Below are 21306 nucleotides of genomic sequence, written 5' to 3' on the forward strand. Positions count from 1 at the left end.
TGACTTTCAATGTCACGATTGCTATATACCAAGTAAAAGTATCCACTTAACAACGGGAAGCATTTAAAAATAATAAAAAAGTTGGCAGCGCTGGAGCGGGCGCGGTTCAACTTGACACAGTCGCTCTGCAAACAGCTCGCCTCCCGCCGTTTACACTGAATATCTTTATTATCGCGCTATTTGATATGGTCATAAGCAGAATTAGCGAAAGAATTTGTTATCTGAACAAATAGCTGAGTGATATACTCCGCGCGTTGCCGCCAATTCGATCCTCGCTTAATACAAGCATCTCTGTAATCCGCAAATTCTGGTTCTTAGTTAGGGTGTCTTACGCGACATAAGGATGAAATTCCTTAGTGGAAGAGTCTTGAGTATTTATTATTTTTAACTAGCTAATCTGTGATTGTAATAGATCTAGAAAGCAAAACCATTGCGAGCGTAACATCTCTGCGATAACCATGCGGCAACGGCTGAAAGGGATTAACTAGAAATTATCTATCAGCCTATATCGTCCCACATTACTTTCACCGTTCACTACTTACATTCCAATATTTAAAATCTAGATTTCTTCACGATATTTTCCTTCATAATTCGTCTGAAGTATTTTAGAATATGTAAGAAAGTACATATGACTTTGAAAAACGTCACATTGGTACATCTCTCCGTCGGGATCAAACCTGTAAAAATCCTAAATCACTTAATAAGCTGACATAGCAGACTCATTGACTAAAAAGAATACTTAACACAATAAAATCAATAGAATTCCTTTGAAAACTTCAAATAAAACAGTTTATCTGTTGATCTTAACCTCATTTTAAAACCTATTTGTGTAGTTAACTTTTAGTAGGTTGTTTTAATACTTTTTATCTAAGTTTACTTGTCTTGAAATTAGTAGTTCTGCGTAATTGTAGGTGGTAAAGGTCACATATTGTTCTAAACTTTTGGATGTTAAGTAGTTCTCGGAAAAGGATTTTTCGGCACTGTATAGTGTTAAGATTTCTCTCAAGGCAACGAGAACATACTGAAACTAGTTTATAAGTTTAACTAGAGATAGTATATTATTTTGGTGCGGTCGATTTACTCGTAGCGAAAGCGCGATTTGACAGCTTTATCGGACTCTTAAAAAAAACGAATTTCGCACTATGGACTTTAACCGTGGCGTCGAAACATACACATATACCCAGTCTGATAACAAGGATTTGTGGATCACACAAACCCTTGCCCTACGCGGGTATCGAACCCGGTGGCACACAGTGGGTTGAAAAGCTGTTAAGTTTCAAGATGACAAAATCAAAATCAAAATTCATTTATTCAAATTAGGCTACTAAGTAGCACTTTTTGAAGGTCATTTACATTGGACAGCACCGAGTTTCGCCCACCCTTCACCGCTTCCTAAGTGCTTTTGCTGTGAGAGAAGAAACGGCGCAACAAACTCCCCAGCAGCACGCTGTCATTCCGTTTACAAAAAATATTATAATTGTACAGAACAATAACAAAAATAAGTGTGCAGGTGCCATGCCAAACAAACAAAAGTTTGAGGTCGCTGTATATAAACCTATACGAAATTAAACTTTAAGTACTAAGGCCAAGGTCAGCAGACCGACCAGCCACCGCAAGCAGCACCCGTTCACGAGTATGACGCAAGGGTCAGCCATCACCTCCCTCGCCATATTAGAGGGAAGAAGATGACCCGACCCAAGACGCCACCGCAGGCAGTGACGACTTAGGGAGCATGACGTATCTGCTGCCGGCTAATAAAATAAAATAAGACTGAAAGAAATACCCCAAACGTTGATTTACCTGGCATAGCCCTAAACACGGAGGCGGCATAAATAGACTATAATTGGTGTGTTATGTAAATGCTTAAATATTGAATTTACGCAATTCAACTGTGATTGAATTGCGTAAAACCACTTACTTTACATAATAAAGTAAAAGTTTGGCAGTCAAAACGTCGCATTAGATGAAAAGACGAAATGTTAAAAAGAAAGTGAATAAAAGTATAAAAAGATCGGCGCTAAAGATTTCTGTTAAATGTCTCAGCTTTTAAGATTACTCTCTTTGAAACAAAGTCTTAGTGTATAGTAAGAAAGTATTCTTATCTCAGTTAGCATGAACCAAGTTATCAATACGCCGAAAAAATGTCCAGATGAATAGGTTAACCGTGTTTGTAGTTAACTCGGGAATTCTGTTACAACGATTTGAAGATTAAAACCACTTCGAAAAAATAATCAGGATCACAACTCTTGTGTTACAATTCGAATAAAAATTCAGACTGATTTTTGTTCGATAGTTCAGTTGAATTCAATCTGCGATTCGCATCTTACACAGAACGTTTATCGTTTCTCGCTCGTAGATTACGCAGCAAAGAGAACAATCTGTCAAACATTCGTTGTTTTCCATCAAACCGACAATATCCAACAGTAATTCGTGTGACAAAAAATAAGCGTAAAAACCAAAGAGAACTGTATATAAAAGTATTTGTTCAAAAGTGGGAATGTCGGAATACCGGCGGCTCTTTGTTACTTTGTAGGTATTCACTTTGTTCTTTTGTTAGGGCCAAGTTATTTTGGCTTAATTTGACTTAACGGGACACAAGGCCGCGCCCTCTGTTTGCGAATCATTGCCCTTCACTTGTACTAGTCGGACGATTGTTCACGTTTTAAGGAAGTCACCTTCAAATAGGCTGTCGATGTTGTTGTGTGGGTAGATGAAGTGTTGGAACTTTTAAACTTTTGGATGTTTCTTAAAGTATTAAGATTGATTGTACTTTCGGCCAGTCGCGTCATCTTTTTAGAGCATTGGTAACGAAATTTCAATTATTAAATCAATTCGTTGAAGTCGAGTAGTGTTCGACAACTTTGTGAGTCGCGAGCAACAGCTAGTAATTTCATAGTGGTTTAATTTTGAATTCAATCCACGTTTAGAAAGTGTGTAAACTTTACATTTTCACAGACTATCATTTTAAATATATCTAAAATAGTTTTAATATAAATATAAAACATTATAAATATCTTACAAATCTTACAAAATAAATACTTACCTAAATTATGAGCGGAACCATAACATATATGCGTTCTCCCTTATCAGTATAAATGTTTAGTCATGTGTTCGTTGATTTGGAATGGGATTATCCGTTTTCGAAGCGTCTCGGGTGTTCGCGAAATCAATGGGAATGTGTATGAAATGTTGTTATGGAATCTTTAACATGATCTAAAAGGTCGATGAATACATTTTCTATTGCAATCATGTTCGATTAAGATAGGTTAGATTTAGCTATTTAACTATGACTTACACATGACATGGAATATTTGACCGTGGTCGAGTGGCGTAGGCACCGGTTTCAAGTTGTCGCTAGCTCTGAGGTCCCGGGTTCGATCCCCGGTCGGGTCTATGTAAAAATTCACATTTCTACATTGTTTCAGGTCTGGGTGTTTGTGGTACCTTCGTTGTATCTGAATTCCATAACACAAGTTTTTTAGCGACTTACTTTGGGTTCAGAACAATGTATGTGATGATGTCCGCATTTATTGATTTATTGAATAATGACAAACTTTTAAAGCGTGCTTACTTCTCTTACGTACTTCAAAAACTATGTTGTGCTTCAGTTGAAGTTAATATGTGTTCCTTGAAAAAAAAACATCTTATGGATAGTGATACGGGGTGCTAGACCACTACAGCCGTAAAAACAAATACTCATTTTCTATTTAGACCGACAATAATTTCCAACTTTTTATTATTTAGTGCCAAGAAATGTTTGTAGAGGAAACTTTCTAGTATTTAATTAAAATTCCTTATACACATGTCTGTAGATACGAATCAATCGTAAAACACGAACGGTCACAACATGCGAGGGTAAAAGGAACATGGAAATTAGGTTTGAGCAAAAATGACAAAGAATATTAAACCTTAATAAGGAATTAATAAGACTTACCATTCATTTGCTTTATAAGTACTCTTAATACTACAAACTAAGGTTGTCTGGAAGATATTGCTAATAGCGATAAAACCGCCATTGTACCATTACATTGTATGTAACTGATTTCACTAATGTCATTCTATGGTGTACAATAAAGAATGTTCTCTACTCCATTAATTCTATTCATCGGCCTAGCCTTTTCCCAACTATGTTGGGGTCGGCTACCAGTCCAACCGGTTTCAGCTAAGTACCAGTGTTTTACAAGGAGCGACTGCCTATCTGACCTCCTCAACCCAGTTACCTGGGCAACACGATACCCCTTGGTTAGACTGACTGTCAGATTTTATCAGCTTCTGACTACCTGTAACGACTGTCAAAGATGTAGGAATAACAGCCGGGACCTACAATTTAACGTGCCTTCCGAAACACCGAGGAACTCGTTATGACAAAGATGGTCACCCATCCACGGACCAGCCGCGTCAAGCATAGCTTAACCTGTGATCGAATCTCTTATGCGGTTATAGCTTAGCCACGAGCTCTTCTCTCTCCATTAATTCTATTCTAAAACTAAAATGCAAAAGAATAATTAAATATCAACAATTAAACAAAACAAAAGACGAACAGCAATTATAACAGAAATACTTCCCATAATTATCAGCGGTTTTTTTTCTTTGATAACCTAATAACAAGTAATGTATAACACAGTATACAAAATACCAAGGCCACGGGATATTAAACCTCGGTTTAAGTGAAGATGGAGAGGTGACCACCGACACAAGACTCATCTTAACTTGAAAACTGTTGCTAACCTTGTTCATACTAGTTTGATCGTATAGTTAACACAGAAGATTACGTAGATACCTCGTTTATATTCATCACTATTGATATAGATAGTTTGGAAATATTAGATTTTTTAAAATCTAAAGGTCCACGTTTTTAAATGCTCCATTCAATTTAAAAATAGGTCGTTTTTAAAGTTTCAGCCTGCTAGTTTATCGGGAAGAGCCATAAAATTGAGCTAGAAAATTCCAACTAGAACGACAAACAAACAAACATACAAACAAGAAAGTGAGTGTATAAAAACGTTGGAAAAATAAAAGAGCCACTGCTTTAATTTTCATACGTACGTAGGCATAGTATTACAGTTACACAAGTTACTACGCACGTAGTAAACTCGTAGACCCTATTTCAAGGCTACGCCTTGGCAATGAACGTAAAAACTAGTTAGTAACATAACTGAGTTGATTAGGGCCGTGTACAAAGCACATCCCTGCCCGGCATGCCGCATACCGCGGCCCCGTGCCGTACATAGTTGAGACGTACGTAATGCTACGCCGCAAGCTACGAGCGCGTAGAAACAACCTTGTAGACCGCTACGAAATATAAACTTAACGAAAAAGATTGAGTACTAAGTGTTTTATAGGAAATAATTAAACGATTAAGCTACGGATTTACCAAGTTTTATCATATTTTTTTCTATATATATTCTCTGGATTCCACCATTACACAGACTGGCGGTTCCCTCCGACCTCACGAGCTCGGACACGGAGTTGGTACAAGTTAAAGACTATGTGTAATGCCAAAAAAATTAACGTCTTTTAATCAAGACCGACACAAAAATTACGTACTCATTTCAATAACACACAAGAACTAATGCGTTTATTGCTATAGAAAATCTTTCCATCTTCATTACTGTTAATTAACACAGTTAAATCAGCAAATAAAACGTCTCTTACTTCTTTAAGGCTTGATGTCGAATAACTAGCATACATAACAGGCACAGATAATATAACATTCGACAACATTTTAGACTAAACGAACAGATCTTCGACCAAAGAGACTTGGACTAACATTAGAATCACAATCACACAAAACAAATTTGACATCACTCAAAAAAGATTGCAATCAAAGTAACCGAATACAAACAAAACTCGATTTAAATATCGTAATCTAAATCAACGGGAAACGTCTTTAATTAATTAAACAATAGAAATCAATATTCCTTTTCAAATTTGTATTTCCTTATTTCAATTTACATAAGGGATAGAAATTGAAGACATCTTGTTCTGAAAGAGGCTGGGAACTTGATGTTGTTTGTTTGTATGTGTTGTATTTTAAACTTTAAGAAAGTGGTCAAGTGGTCAAGAATAGCCTATAGGAAAAAAAAACAGATCAAATTTATGACCGCAGCAATGGTTACTTAACCTTGCTTATTTTTGTTACATCGGCAACAGAAATACATCATTTGAGGAAATACAAATTATCTGGCTACCAAGGTTCATGAAGTACCGCCCAGTTGCAGACGAACGGACTTTATGCTTAAATTGCTGAACCGGTTTTGACAAAAAACATTGGAACTTCAGTTACTTCTATAACTTCTACTTAATAATATAAATAAAGGTAATAAATAATTTTATTGGCAGTTAAATATATCTTAATCCCTGTTAAGAGCGACAGAGGACAATAAAATATATTATTAGCATTCTCAAAATCATCGGAATAGGTAATAAAAGGTTAGGACATCTACATGAGAACCCAAATTACACATGAAGACATTAATGTTTAGCTTTTTAAGCTGTTCGCAATGAATGATGGCGGACACGACCGTTTTATCGACGATAAACTTAGAATACCTCGTAAAGAAACCGTTATACAGGCTTTTGTGTGTTCTGCATTTTATTTTTAAGTACAGACCCTTTTGCATCTGTTTTACTCGTAAATCATGGAATCCGTATTATGAAGATGTTCACGCAAAGTTCTTGTTATCTTGGAATTAGACTCTTTTGCCCATTTTCCGAGTTTCCAAAATCTGGTCAGTCGCCCTTATCGTTCCGTCTCCAAATGCTTTAGATATTTTATGATAAGCTGCAGATTATGAAAATATCGGTCAGTCTTTTAGTCTAAATTTTGTTTTGTTTTACAGTCCTACAGAACCTAATTTTTGGATCGTCATTTTTGAAGCTAACCCACACTGATATCATCAGACAAAAACGTCAACCAAGAAACACACACATCTATCTTACCAACATAAAATAACTTCACTCTTCCATTGCGGAAGTAACATCACAAATCAAACCGTTTACGTATCCATTACGCAGTCTGACGTTAATAATCTACGTTTTACACGTAGGATTACATTGACGAGCAATAAGGGTGCTCTTAATTAGTTGAGACAATTATCCACCGCTTGATTGAGGGGCGCACTCGTCCGCGCTGATTTATTTGCTACTAATACGGTAATGAAAATAGGCAGATTGGATTGAAGCCTTCCTACGGTCAGAAAGAATGGCGGCTAATATAATAAATTAAGCGTGAGTGCTTCTGGTTTCTATTCATTAAATAGTGCCTTGGGTTCTAGAAAAAGGATGCTGTATATTGCTGGTCTTCAGGATGTGTGATGTAGTGAAGTCACTTTCGCTTCTTTTAATTACTGTGTATGAATGTGTCTTCCGACATTGTCATAAATATTGAACTTGGAGCAAGGGACATTGTATCAGGAATGACTATGGGATATTCTTGCTGCGGCCACGACCGAGGCGAGGGCGTGGCTGCGTGGCTGTATGGCTGGTACTCCTACATACCAAAGTCAGTTAACATCAGCACCAAATGTTTACCGAGCGTAATCTCCTATTTCGCTGTCAATAATGAGTTCTTGGAGCGACCGCGGGCCGGGGCTTTCACAACAAGGGTCATTTTTCATTATTTTTATTTGCAAAGCAATCTGGTTGGCGTGGCGTGTTTGTGCGCGCCGCCTCGCCAAACACGCCAAATTGTCCGCGCGACCGACACACATAAACACTAGCACTTTACAATTCTATGTACTCAAGATGTTCGTTAAATAAAAATAATGAGGAATTTAACGTTCCTCCGGAGGAATAAGACGAAAACAATTTTTATTTTATTTCTTTTTTTCATTTGGTTGACGGTCGATGTTAACTGGTACTAGGTTTGTAGGTACCATGGTTTTAATCAGGTTTTTGTGGTGTAGACAGTTGCGAACTATCCGATCGCGTTTTTAATTAACGTTTGTGTGTGGTTAGCGCAAACGGGGGTTTAGTTGGTCTATCTAACCGGACTAACGGCCAGGTTAATGACACCAAAATAGAGTTTAATTTTTTATTTAAAGGCAAGTACCGCATTGAAAAGTTATTTTAATCTAGTTACCTTTTCCTGCTACAGTTCAAACAAGCAACAGGTGTTCTGAATTCTTAACTAGTAAAACTTTCACTTAAGGTTGTACAATTCTCAAAGCATAGTTTTGATTTTTTTTTGTTTAGCCTTTACTGTGCCACTGCTCAAAAATGCTCTTTTCTCAGGTATATGTTCAGAAGTGATTTGTTTTGTCAGCGTATGAAATTAATGACTTCGTTACAGTAGCAAAAAAGTTTATTCACGTGAATGAGGCCGGTATATTATACAAAAATAGGTAATATCGGTGTCGAAAAGCCTACATCGTGAAACAAATGGTAGGCACGATGCAAGCCAAATAAGAACCTAATTAACGAACATCACTAGTGTATGTAACCCCTCTTGAAAAGTGGCATTTTATACCCGATAACGTTCACATACAGATCTCAAATGTATGAAAATATTTCGTTTACGCCGATGTCACGGGACACTGCCCTTTCATCTCATTCAAGTGTTTAACATTGACGTTAATGATTGTATAATGTCACTTGTATACAAGGACAGGTATGATAAAGGACCAGATAACAGCTTCACGTTGTTCCAGGGCGAGAGCCCCGGGCCGGAGCGGCGCAACGGCGAGTGCGAGCCGTCAGAGATGCCGCCCTCGGACGCGCCGCCCGCGCCCACCGCACCCCCGCCCGAACCTCCCGCCACTAACAGCGTGAGTATGCAATCATCTGGAGATTTACACCATTTGCTATTCCTGTAAGCCTTACAGGCATCAACAAATTCATAGCAAGCGTCAGAAAAAAGAAACTTATAAATTAAATAGGATATATCATTACTTTTAGGATATATAATTTTCCTACATTTCCCCTAATGGTATTTCGTAGCAAAATTTGATTTTACTAAAGCATAGACAGTTCAGGTATTCAAAAATATTTAAGAGCTCATCAGCAGTCTTTCCATTTCGATTCCTCTCGTTTTTTCTGCAGTCTTTTGTTTTGTGGTTTTAATCTGAGTGTGTGTAGCAGCCACAGAAGACTCGGTCGCTAGTGGTGTCGCTGACGCCGCCGCGGGAGCGCGAGACATGGGCCAAGAAGGCGGAGTTCCTGCTGGCCGTGGTCGGGTTCGCGGTCGACCTCGGCAACGTGTGGCGCTTCCCTTACATCTGCTATCAGAACGGGGGTGGTGAGTGATACGCTGTATTAGGCCCTAAATAGTCCACCTGTTTTGTCAAGCATATGTATTTATGGAATATTTTTAATGAAAATAGAAGTGTAATAGAGGAAATCTACTATCCAACACCGTAGTGTTCATAGCCCAAAGCCCCAAGGCCAACCAAAAATGTGATTTTCCCTCACCTAAGATTTTTTGGATTTTAACTTATTTTGAGCTTGCAATCTTCTTAATGTTAGCAAAATCAATTGATACGTCAATTGAAAAAAAAAACCATGTACTGAGGATTTTTAAAGGTCCTGTCGTTTTTGTTAGGTGCCTTCCTAATCCCATACTGCGTGATGCTGTTGTTCGGCGGGATGCCGCTGTTCTTCATGGAGCTGGCGCTGGGGCAGTACCACCGCTGCGGCTGCCTCACGCTCTGGAAGAGGATCTGCCCGGCGCTTAAGGGTGAGTCTAGCTGTAGTCTGACAGATCAGCGTCAGCCTAAAGAGCATTACAAATCAGCATTGTTTCCACTTTTTTTACATCACAATACGGTAGAGCGTCAAACGTTACTTTTACTAGAAACTGATTGAACTGGGACTACAGATGAAAGCTGTGATAAAGATGATGATCGTTAATTTAGGATAGAAGTTTATTCAGAAGTAGTAATTATTAGACTTATTATTAAAACCTAAATTTTCTTTTGGTAAAAAGGAAAGGACATGGGTAAAATACTGACAGTCCCTTCCGTTCAAACTAAAATGAGAGAAGTACTACTAGATGATTTCCCATCCGGGAAAAAAGCTAAATTATCAATACCTACAGACAATAAACATTCATTTGTTATCCAAGACTTTGTTCTATCCCCAAATGCCATTAAGCATTACCGTTATTGCAAAAATACGGCTTAGTTATTGAAATCGCTGCAATCAAACGTAACGCTACAAGTGGTCTGGGACTGTGGGGTAGTTGTGAATGCCGGTCTCTGGGGACAGCTACTGATCAACAATTGATGTTGTCATTATAGGTATTTTTTTTGTATTCAGAGTTTTTGTTAGGGGCTTCTTTTGAGATAATGATTTAATATTTTTGCTTGTTATTTTGTAGTAGGTACGGCAATTAGAGTGAGTGTGTATTGTGTTTTCTTTTTTATTAATAAGACAGTCATAGTATGCCACGAAATGTTTATTAGATTTCAATTGTCATCCAAGCTGATATTGATGAGACACAACATTTATTTTAGAAATCCAAAGCATTTCATTTAAACTCCATGTTCTAATAATTAAAGCAACAGAATCTTTTTGAATAGAATATTTTATAGCATTAATTACTTAGGTTGACCTTTAAAAGATCATAAACGTGACCCTCGTAAGAGACTTGGCACTTGACAGTAAGTGCTCTTTGCCCATTGTTTCCACTTCAAGCAAATCCAATATGGAAGGAAAGTCCCACATTCGTGTGTAATGCCCGCTGTCCACTATTGAACATTACTAACACCTTATAAATATACAGGAGGCAATGCTTTTAACGCCAAGACAAATGGTACGGGAGTGGATGAGACCTGGTTAAAATGTATGAAACCGTTCGCCATTCAATTGTTTGTCAGTGTTTGACTTTTGATTGAGTGGAATGGATTCATAGAGTTCATAGTTAGAGGGCTTATAGTTATGTTTATGATGTCATTAATATTGTGGCTAGTGTTTTATAAGCTTGTGGTTTAAATATTATTCGTTTGCTAAGTTCGTAAAATTATGATATTAAGCAGATGAATATATTTGGTATTAAAGCATTGTGAAGTCATTGGAGTACAGATTTTTTTTTTTTATTGTAATTATTTCTACTTAAACACATCAAAGTTTTGAATAACTTGAAAAACTATTTACAAGAAATAGCGAACTAAAGACGGGTAGCTACTTTGTTAACGTCCGTCAGGTCGTCAGTTTCTCAGTTATGAGCTGTGACATTGGAATGAATTCGAGCGCGACCAATGAAGGGCACAGCTAATATTTGCGCAGCGGATCGCGAAGCACTCAGCTAGACTTACGATCGTCGCACGTTACGTGTACCACTGCCATGTCAGCCGAGAAATATTGAAATTTATATTTATTTTTGATAGGAAAATATTCGACGTTTCAATTGATAAATCTATTTAATTACGTGAGTGAATGTGATATATTGAGTCGAGTCTGGATGAGGCTGGCACACGAAAATAAAAATTTACACGAAAAAGGGAAGGTCTATGCCCAGCAGTGGGATTACAATGGCTGTGGATGATGATGAATGATAAATTAGGATAGTGAAAAACCTTATGATAGAGATAAAAAAAGCTATTCATGTTACATGTTTCAAAACTTGAAGCGACCTTAAAGTCTACATTTAGCTGCAATTATTTTAATTTTACCACGTAGATAATTTATAAAACTGAAGCTTATTTCTATAGACTGATGGTGAGAATAAACTGTAAGTTTCCCTAAGTATTTTTCTGTCCGTGACATATTAGCCCCGTCGGCTCAGTTTCCGTCTCTGTAGGAATAATTTGACCAATCCCGACACTTTCTTGTCGATACTTCGTATTTCTTTATATTCGTGAACGAAACTTTAGAAAAGTTCTTGCAATTATAAATTGTCTTGGAATGGTTTGAAACTTTGCATTTTCTTCAAAATTTGTGTAAACTTAAATTTTGGACTTTATGGATTTAACAATAAAAAATGGATTTATCGGAATCTATTCCTCTCAATACTCTTATTATAATTTATGACATCTTATTTTTTTTAATTGATTTGATCTTAATGTTATGAACCAGTCTAGATTTCCATAATTCAGTTTTGCGATTCTTACTTTAACGCAGAATAATTTTATTTTACAATACTCGTAAGTAAATGTACCTACTCTTCTGTCTTAATGTTGTGATCTTTTTGAACCTGTGCACATGAATAGTAATTAAATAAAGGAGCTTTCCAATTAACGTCACTATTACGTAAACCATAGATAAAGGCGTCGGGATGTCTTTGACATCGATACGTTTACCGAAACTGTTTTGGGTCATCTTTAACATATGCGGTAATTAATGCTGAATAATATAGAAACTTGCACTATGAATATTATTATACCGTTATTATAAATTTATTTAAAAAAATAACGGGCGCGTATTAATAGTGTCATTTACAATGAACAAATGATTCACGGTTCAAAAACAAAAGTATCATTAAATAAAAGTTAATCGAATAGATATTACAGTCATTTGCTAGAAACCTCTTTTTTCTGACCCATCTTAAAAGATAATATAATGACCATGTCTCCTAAAGGTCTATTGAAGAAAGCCTTAACAAAGTGTGGATATTGAAAAGAAACCTTCCAAGTTTACGACTGGGTTTTATAACTTGTGTAGATCACTGTTATCAGTGCCAAGTGCGGGTCTGATAGCGGAGTGGAACCTCCCGGAGGCATTTATGAGAATATTTGTAGATTGATTACGTCACTGTGTGGTGGAAATGTTCGGTGGCAAATGTATGTTTTGCAGGAAGTTGTTATAATGAATTACACGCACGGATATGCTCATATTGAGTTATTGGTAATTTTAAGGTCATACTTAATTTTCTAAAGCAAAACTAAGTTTCAAATTTTGCCTCTTCTTCGAGTAGTTATACTTATTTATGGTGCACCAAAGCATGAAACACATTTCTGAATCAGACTCGTCTCGCGCTCTAACAATATTGTCCCAGTTTGCTGCGTATTCAACAGTTGCAGTCTCTATGATTCAAATTACGATTGTGAATAACGCCATCTCGTAGCGAGTAAACTAATTAAAGAAGGCGATGCGATATCATTTGATTACCCCGCGACGACAGATGGCTCTGATTTGATTGCTACAAGTTTCTCCGAAGTTCGCGCCGCGAAAATTGATGTTCACTGCAGTGATTAATTTGATTTTGAACGTTTGAAGATTTATTGTATACGATGATAAATGGATGAATGGTGTTTTATTGCCAGTTTGCAAACATCGGGGGAAGGAAATTGATTTTAAAGCCATTAAATTTAATTAAGTAGATGAAGGGTGGAATTTGTTTTGAGTCAATATGTTGAGTTTAGATGAACGTTTTACTTTTAGTGATTAGCGATGCAAGTACTTCTATACCTATTGCATCCAATGATACAATTTATGTTCTTCATTTTGAATCTAAGTCTTCGCTACTTCAATATACGTCGCTCATCACGTTTCCCAAAGGCGTCGGCTACGCGATCTGCATGATCGACATCTACATGGGCATGTACTACAACACGATCATCGGCTGGGCGGTGTACTACCTCGTGGCATCCATCTCGTCCATCAACTCGGTGCTGCCGTGGACCAGCTGCAACAACGAGTGGAACACGCCTCTCTGCTCGCCTGTCACGGCGCCGCAGACTAACCCCAATGCTTCGACACCAGCTAAGGAGTTCTTTGAGTAAGTTCCCGTTTTTCTTGGATTCTGCTGTGGTTGTAAACTGTATAAGTGTAAACTTAGGGCTATTGATACCATGATTTTTTCTTTTTAACCTTTTTTTCCTTTGAATAGTCTTGATCTTTTTCTTACTTACTTATCACAATCTGTGGTGTCCTATGTAGACGCAATGTGCTGGAGCAGCACAGGTCCAACGGGCTGGACTATATGGGCCCCATCAAGCCGTCTCTCGCGCTCTGCGTCTTTGGCGTATTTGTGCTCGTCTACTTCTCGCTGTGGAAAGGAGTCAGGAGTGCAGGAAAGGTGAGTGAAGCTTTTTATAGGTTATTTTCAAACCTAATAATTATTCTACAAAACTTATCATTACGCCTATCTTAGTTTCTCTGTGAACGAAAAAAGTGTTTGCGATCTACTTATAACCTTTTTGATGTTCATAGTTCCCTGCAGCTGTTAAGTATGGATTGTTTCAGCTGCTTATAACTTTCTATTTTATCAGGTGGTGTGGGTCACAGCGTTAGCTCCTTACGCTGTGCTGCTGATATTATTGGCGCGGGGAGTCACATTGCCAGGAGCTACCGAAGGCATCAGATATTATCTGACACCGGAATGGCATAAGCTACAGAATTCAAAGGTTCGAATTTTCAATTGCACTTTTCAAGAAAACCATATTGCCTTAACTTTCTACACACTTTCACCAAACTCTTACTTTCATACATACTCAAGACTCTACCCATCAGCTCTAAGACCCAGTTTCTCTCCTAGGTGTGGATTGACGCCGCCTCTCAGATCTTCTTCTCTCTGGGTCCTGGGTTCGGAACCCTGCTGGCGCTCTCCAGCTACAATAAGTTCAACAACAACTGCTACCGGGATGCCCTCATCACCTCATCCATCAACTGCCTCACCAGCTTTCTCGCAGGCTTTGTCATATTCTCTGTGTTGGGGTAAGAACTTATCCTCGTGGTCAGCTTGGACAAAATGAAGAATATTTTTTAAGAACAAAATATTATCTAAAAAAACATGAAACGTCAAAGTTGCCAGAGCATTCCAATGTGATGTCTATATACTTAGACCGTTTTATTTAAACGTCGCGGTACCTTTATGTTTCTTCCATTTCTGTAGCTACATGGCTCACGTGCAGAACAAGAGCATCGAGGAGGTGGGGCTGGAGGGCCCGGGGCTGGTGTTCATCGTGTACCCGGAGGCCATCGCCACCATGACCGGCTCCGTCTTCTGGGCCATCATTTTCTTCCTCATGCTCATCACACTTGGATTGGATAGCACCTTCGGAGGTGAGAGAAATTATATTTCACGATTTTTTTGTTCTTGTTACGCAATAACAGTCGAATAAAATAAAATATGCCAGAAGCTTTCTCCAGGTACTTAACGACCGATGAATAGGTAATAGTTTGTATAACCTTTAACTTGTGCTCATCCATCATAAGCTTATAGAAATGTATCAAACGCAACAAAGTCGTCAATCATCACAAATAGAATACATAGAAGCGTATAGCGTAACTTTCATTAACTAAATCTAAACCGCCGTACTACGTCATCAGCGCTTTTATGTCAGTGTACGGTAATGCGTTGCAATCCTTCATACAACGGCCGCGGGTTCCACCGGCCAGTGGTATGGGCCTCCTCGCTTCATATTGGGACCAATTCCATAGCACCTAATAAATAATCCCACAGGCCTGGAAGCGGTGACCACGGCCCTCTGCGACGAGTACCCGCGGGTGCTGGGTCGGCACCGCGAGCTGTTCGTGGCTGTACTACTGCTCTTCATCTACATCTGCGCTCTGCCTACCACCACTTATGTAAGTGTTACTTTATACTTAGATGAAGTTTCGGTGAAATGTTTACGTGTATTTGTAAGTATATTTGAAGACAGTGTAGTTGATTCTCAGACCTGTTACATATTCGTATAAAAGTTCATTGAAATCGGTCAAGCTGTTTCGGAGAAGTGTGGTAGCTAACATTGTGAAACGAGAATTCTATTATAGGTATGAGAAGATCTGTACTCTACTACAAAAATGTGGGTGACATCTACACATCTAAACGACCCAAAACACTTTTCGCGGTTCATATTAAATTTTCCTTAATAAAAAGACAGTGAAATCGATGAGGTTTAGCCGACGTTTAGCAAGATAAGTGAAAGATTACGGTAAGGGCGAGTCAGCACATTATGTAACTATTTCATGCTTCGGTCGCTTAGCAACCCGTAACTCATAGCCAGACAATATGAGTCATGTAGACCTTGCCACAGATTTGGTATTCCATTCTGTATATTCTAGGCTAGATGCCGGCGACGGCGTTCGCCGTTCGTAAATGTATTGTGGCATTAGATATGATCAGTATGCACATAGAATATTGATCAATGATTCGTAATTAATAAAGAGTTTATTCAGGTTATTGTTAAGGCAACGAAAATGTTCATCCCAGAAAATCTTTGCAAGTAAAACCACAGGCGTAAACTAAACGAAATAGTTGCTTACATCATCCCTTAAGTTACAGGTATCACTCAATATATTACCGCGCCACCTTATCTGGCCGAGTGTATGCATTATTCATGGTCATCACTCACCGATGAGGCTGGCGGCCCTCACCGCGCGCTACATCTCAGCACGCTGAGATACGCTTTGTTTTGTTCCTCACTGCTTTCATTAAGGGAATAGTTTTGTGCCGGATCCTAGTTTGCAAGTATTGCAACATATTTTGTTGGCCGATATTTGTAGTAAACTTTTGTGTTATGGTGATCGTATTGTACATTTATTGAATCATTTTTATGATCTTCTATTGATGTTATTGATTTAATTATAAATGCTTTAAAATAATTCGATAAACCTTAGAAAAAGCAAGACGTTTTTAAGATTTAAATTAAAGTTTCTGCTGCAATGGTTTATGTAGTGAGTATGTATTTGGAGCCGCTTGAATTGGTTACATTTTTCTTTAATTAAGCCGAACTTGAATATTTCCTAACATAACTAAGTTCATACCATGTCCTACCTTCTGAAGAGAAAACTTCCTACTTGTATTTGACAACAATGGTTATCACATATGATTTCACAACCAAAGCTGCCTAAAGACGAAGAGGAGAAAAATAGAATATGAAGTCTGCCATGACACCTTAATCCGTTGAGATATAGTTTTATTTCAACATCTTCCATTATTCCACCAGGGTGGTGTATACCTGGTGGACTTGCTGAACGTCTACGGTCCGGGCTTGGCCATCCTGTTCGTGGTATTCGCGGAGGCGGCCGGAGTCTGCTGGGTATACGGTGTGGACCGATTCTCAGAAGACGTGAGGACCATGCTGGGACACACGCCCGGCTGGTTCTGGAGGGCCTGCTGGTCTTATATCAGGTGAGGGGGTGGCATGTCATACTGAAGACGTACCAAGTGATGCGTTCATCGCCTTATGGTCGGTTAGACAATTGTTTTTTGTTATTTTGTTAGAAGGATCCATTAACTTTTGATTTGCTGATGAACAAACAATTTACAAACACACAACTTGTCCTTGAGATTTACACCTGCTTTTTCTAAAAACCAAGTTTGAAATCGGAGCCATCAATATCTGTACTCCTTCTACCCTAGCCCGGTGTTCCTGCTGGTGCTGTTCGTAGTCTCAGTGCTGGCTCACGAGGAGATGCTCGGCGGCGAGTACACGTACCCCGCCTGGTCCATCACTGTGGGCTGGGTCATGACCGGCACCACCGTCTCCTGCATCCCGCTCTACATCGTCTACAAGTTCCTGATCACGCCTGGAGGCTTCATGCACGTGAGTATAAGAAGCTTACCTACCAATTCGCATTTGGGATGTAAACAGACTTGATTTAAGTTTTTGTCTTGAAGTAGATCTCAAACCAAAAATAATGTGTTTAAAGTTTGTTCCTCTTATCCCTCATAAATGTTGAAATTGTTCGCACTTAATGCGTTAGCGAGTGACATCCTCTTGGCCAAACCAGTCTTGTATTTTTACCATCAATTCTAACGTATGTGTTTTTGTTAATAGCGCATCAAAACCATAAAGCGACCTGAAGTGATCTCGATACCGCCGGCAGACCCCACGCTCTGCAGTCTGTGACCTGACACCTACAGCTCCACCCCCCTGCAGACCAAGCCAGCGATCGAGTGGCTTGTCTAAAACTCTGCGAAACTGATCAAACTCTGTATTCTACATAATAATCAACGTATATCATGTAAACTCGAGTGGAAGACTCAGATGAACAGTTTTGCAGCAACTCTCAAATTGTTAACGATATTCATCATGTCATACTTGAAAAAGTCATGACGTATTATAGATGTAATCAAGTTTATAGGAATAATATTTAGGAAGTGTTTGTTATGTCTGATGTACAGAGTTTTAATTCTAAATGCATTATTTCTTCATATCATCTTAGGGCTATCGCTTTGGGCTGTAACATTGTCATAACCAAAGCTTGCATTGAAAATGTTAATGATGTTAAACTGCTTTAGTATATAAAATATACAACGAATATTCTGTACGTTACAACATGGATATATAGAGTTAGGAAAAGTTAGAATAGTTCAATCTGTAGCGAAATTCGGTTAATCGTAGATACGTAAGACTTGCTGGACAGACTATAAAATGCACTTATATACAAATATATATGTCATAGTATGATATATGCTTTCTTGTTTGAAGCAAGTTATAAATTTTATGAAAATACTCAGTAGTAAATTAGATAGCTTTAAGCAAACCCCATTGTAAATATGCTTTGTAATAAAGTTAAAAATATACATGTTTCTGTATTTTTGGGCAATGAATCCAGAAATATTGTATATTTTATTCATATATTAACGTGTATATAAGAACGTGAAGTTTTATGGGAACATATACATAGTTTTTTCAATCTTGATGTTAGAACTTTATTGTTAAAGGATTTAATAGAGGTAAAGAAAAAGTATGTTTTAATATCTATATTTAAATGTTCGTAGTCAGGTTCCTTTCGTCAACCATCGTCAACCCTGACTGCTTCTGCTTCGTGTAACTCAAGTATCAAAAGTTTTAAATAAGTAGACTTTAAGGAATTGTAGTCAGTTTATCTTTGCATATAACATAAGTCTTTTAATATGCTTCAAATTTTCTCGTCAGTACATAATGTCGTTACATGTTCCTTCATGAATATTTACATGTAATCAGTGTTCGAACAGTAGAGAGTAGGAGTAGCGAAGATCATGTACGTAAATGATGCATAAATATCCTTCAAAGTTATATAAACATTTATAATGTAGTGTCTAGAATCTCAGTAATACTTAAGTGTTTTTGTAAAAAAAAATATTAAAAATAGTTCATATACCCACAAAGTACTTATATATTTTGTTTAAGTTTTTATTTGTTGTTGTTTGTTATTGTATTCTGTCGTGTACTCCAGTTGATGTGTAGTCTGTGTCGTGTGTAGACGTGTATAACGGTTGTACGTGTGTAAAATAAACGACAAATGTGCAGACTGGGCCTGTATCAGCCATTACAGCTCCATCTGCCATTTGTTTTACGAAACTTGATGTTTTATTTATAGAATTTTAGGCATAATCACAACCTAGACTCTTTGAATCACGACATTATGTAACCAATATTTATCATCACACCTGAGAGTAAAATGATACACTCCAGTATAATATCTAAATCATCACTCATCTCAGCCTATTGCCGTCCACTGCTGAACGTAGGCCTAAACCATCTAAAGCAATCATGAAGGTAGTAAAAATCCCAGCCCACGTTATATGGGAGTAACTAGCAGCCCTAGTCTCATATATAGAGACTTACAACAAATATTTTGAACCCATATGTTTTTGTTAACATAAGAAAGAACTTATGACCTTGAACAAGTTACATCGATAATTTACCTTTGTCGGGATCGAACCTACACCTTAGCAGCATGCGTACTTAATAATTGATACACAGAACCGCAAAGCCGCCGCTACATTCATCGTAAAGTAGAGGTTCAAAAATGAGGTTCTATCAAATCTCTGCCATCTTGAATTTGACATATTTTGAAACGTCAAAAAGGGCAGTCAGTATAATTCTAACCAAAAAAAATACAATTGTATAAAATTATAAGTGTGATAAAATTTATCAATGAAATCGGAAAGTGAAGATGTTAAGTATAGAGGGGACTTGTAGCATAAGCCTCCCACCGTTTGTATGGCGGGCAAAGCTGTAAGCTTTAACACAAATTGCGTGAGTATAGCACCCACTTACCTCCCTTCGACATTCATCAAACTGCTCTGAAACTAGTTCTATAGTACAGGCAAGGTAGCTCAAAACCATGAAGAAGAAAGACCAGTCTGAATCTTAAGAGAAATTACATAAATTTAATTTTCAGAAGTAAAAACAGTATGTAAGATAACCATCATGATCGCGGCGCGAGGTCAAGAGATATCGTTACTATAAATGGCATCAAAGGGCGTCGATACAGCACTGGTAATTTAAAGATCTGCTTTAAATCGTATGGGATAAAGTGTGACTTGTACTGCTAATGCACGTGCATACCAAATTATTTCACTTTCCGGTTTTCACAGAGAATTCACCACAGAAACGATTCCACGATTGAATCAGCTGTTTTCTTACATTCGGTACATTTACCCATGCATTTAAAGTGTTCCTTAAATTAATGTGGTTATTCCAAATTAAAAGTTTTTTTTTTAATTATTTAAGTTTTTTAAATAGAGCACTGCAATCACTCTTCGTCTTGACGATAGCTTTATTTTTCTTCATTTATTAACATAAAATAATACAGTGAACATAGCATTAGAGAGCAGCTGCTTTTCTCTTCCTTGCCTATCCTGAATTTTCAACCTTTTGGGCTTTAGCGTCTTTCGATAAATGGACTGTCCAAACAAAAACTTTTCGCAATTCGAATAGCTCTGCTATTAAAGCAATTCAACCAATCACACCAAATTAACAATATTAAAAAAAATACTTGTCTTATGAAGTAATAACATGCACAGAACCTATGCGACTCGCATTTGGAGTCGATAGCGAAATGGATGAGTTGCAATGGCGAGGTGTGGGGCGTGGGCCCGACGGCGGTGTTCGCCAGCGCCGCCGCCCTCTTCCTGTACAACGAGCTGGTGGCCACCGTGTTCATAGCCGGCGACCAGGCGCACGTGTCCTTGCTGGAGAAGACGTTGATTGTGAGTACCCGCGTTATGCACCTTGAGTACCATTGAGTTTGTTGGTAGCACCACTTCATATAATTACTTGACTTAGTAACAGCAAAACTCACAGCGCGCGACGTGTCTTGGTTGGCTTGAATGTTAGAGAAACACATCGCAATAGAAGTTGTTTAAAAATTTCGTTTTTTTACCCCTAAAATACCACTAACAAGCGACAATTTACTATTCACTCTACCCTATCCACTAGGTATGCAAATGCGAAAAATTAGCTAAATGGTCTCAGGTATTCAGGGTAATATTTAACGTTATTTTTTGCGAGAGTAACTAGCGATCACAAAGGCCAGAGTCACAATGGCTGATTCTCAACCTCCACTTATCAGCTTCATCCACGTTATAATTTACGTTACGTCATCAGTAATCAACATTTTCTATTTCTATTTCCAGTCTACGATGGTGCTGGGCATGCTAGCCCTGATGATCCACCTGTGGGTCTGCTCCATGCGCTTCTTCCAGTA

The 21306-nt window shown here is 38.0% G+C and overlaps 1 protein-coding gene across 1 annotated transcript; it reads left to right on the forward strand.

Moving 5' to 3' along the window:
- The first annotated feature begins 8364 nt into the window (after positions 1-8364).
- LOC113498668 (sodium-dependent serotonin transporter) lies at positions 8365-20611 on the forward strand. The gene is made up of 13 exons (XM_026878776.1): positions 8365-8768; positions 9082-9238; positions 9542-9676; positions 13438-13657; positions 13819-13957; positions 14151-14285; positions 14417-14595; positions 14774-14943; positions 15344-15468; positions 16830-17014; positions 17246-17429; positions 17664-19853; positions 19999-20611. The coding sequence occupies exons 1-12, from the start codon at positions 8502-8504 to the stop codon at positions 17733-17735; spliced, it is 1968 nt and encodes a 655-aa protein (XP_026734577.1). The 5' UTR covers positions 8365-8501; the 3' UTR covers positions 17736-19853; positions 19999-20611.
- The last annotated feature ends 695 nt before the right edge of the window (positions 20612-21306 follow it).

The sequence above is a fragment of the Trichoplusia ni genome, chromosome 11 (assembly GCF_003590095.1).
Source record: "Trichoplusia ni isolate ovarian cell line Hi5 chromosome 11, tn1, whole genome shotgun sequence".
Classification (NCBI taxonomy): Eukaryota; Metazoa; Arthropoda; class Insecta; order Lepidoptera; family Noctuidae; genus Trichoplusia; species Trichoplusia ni.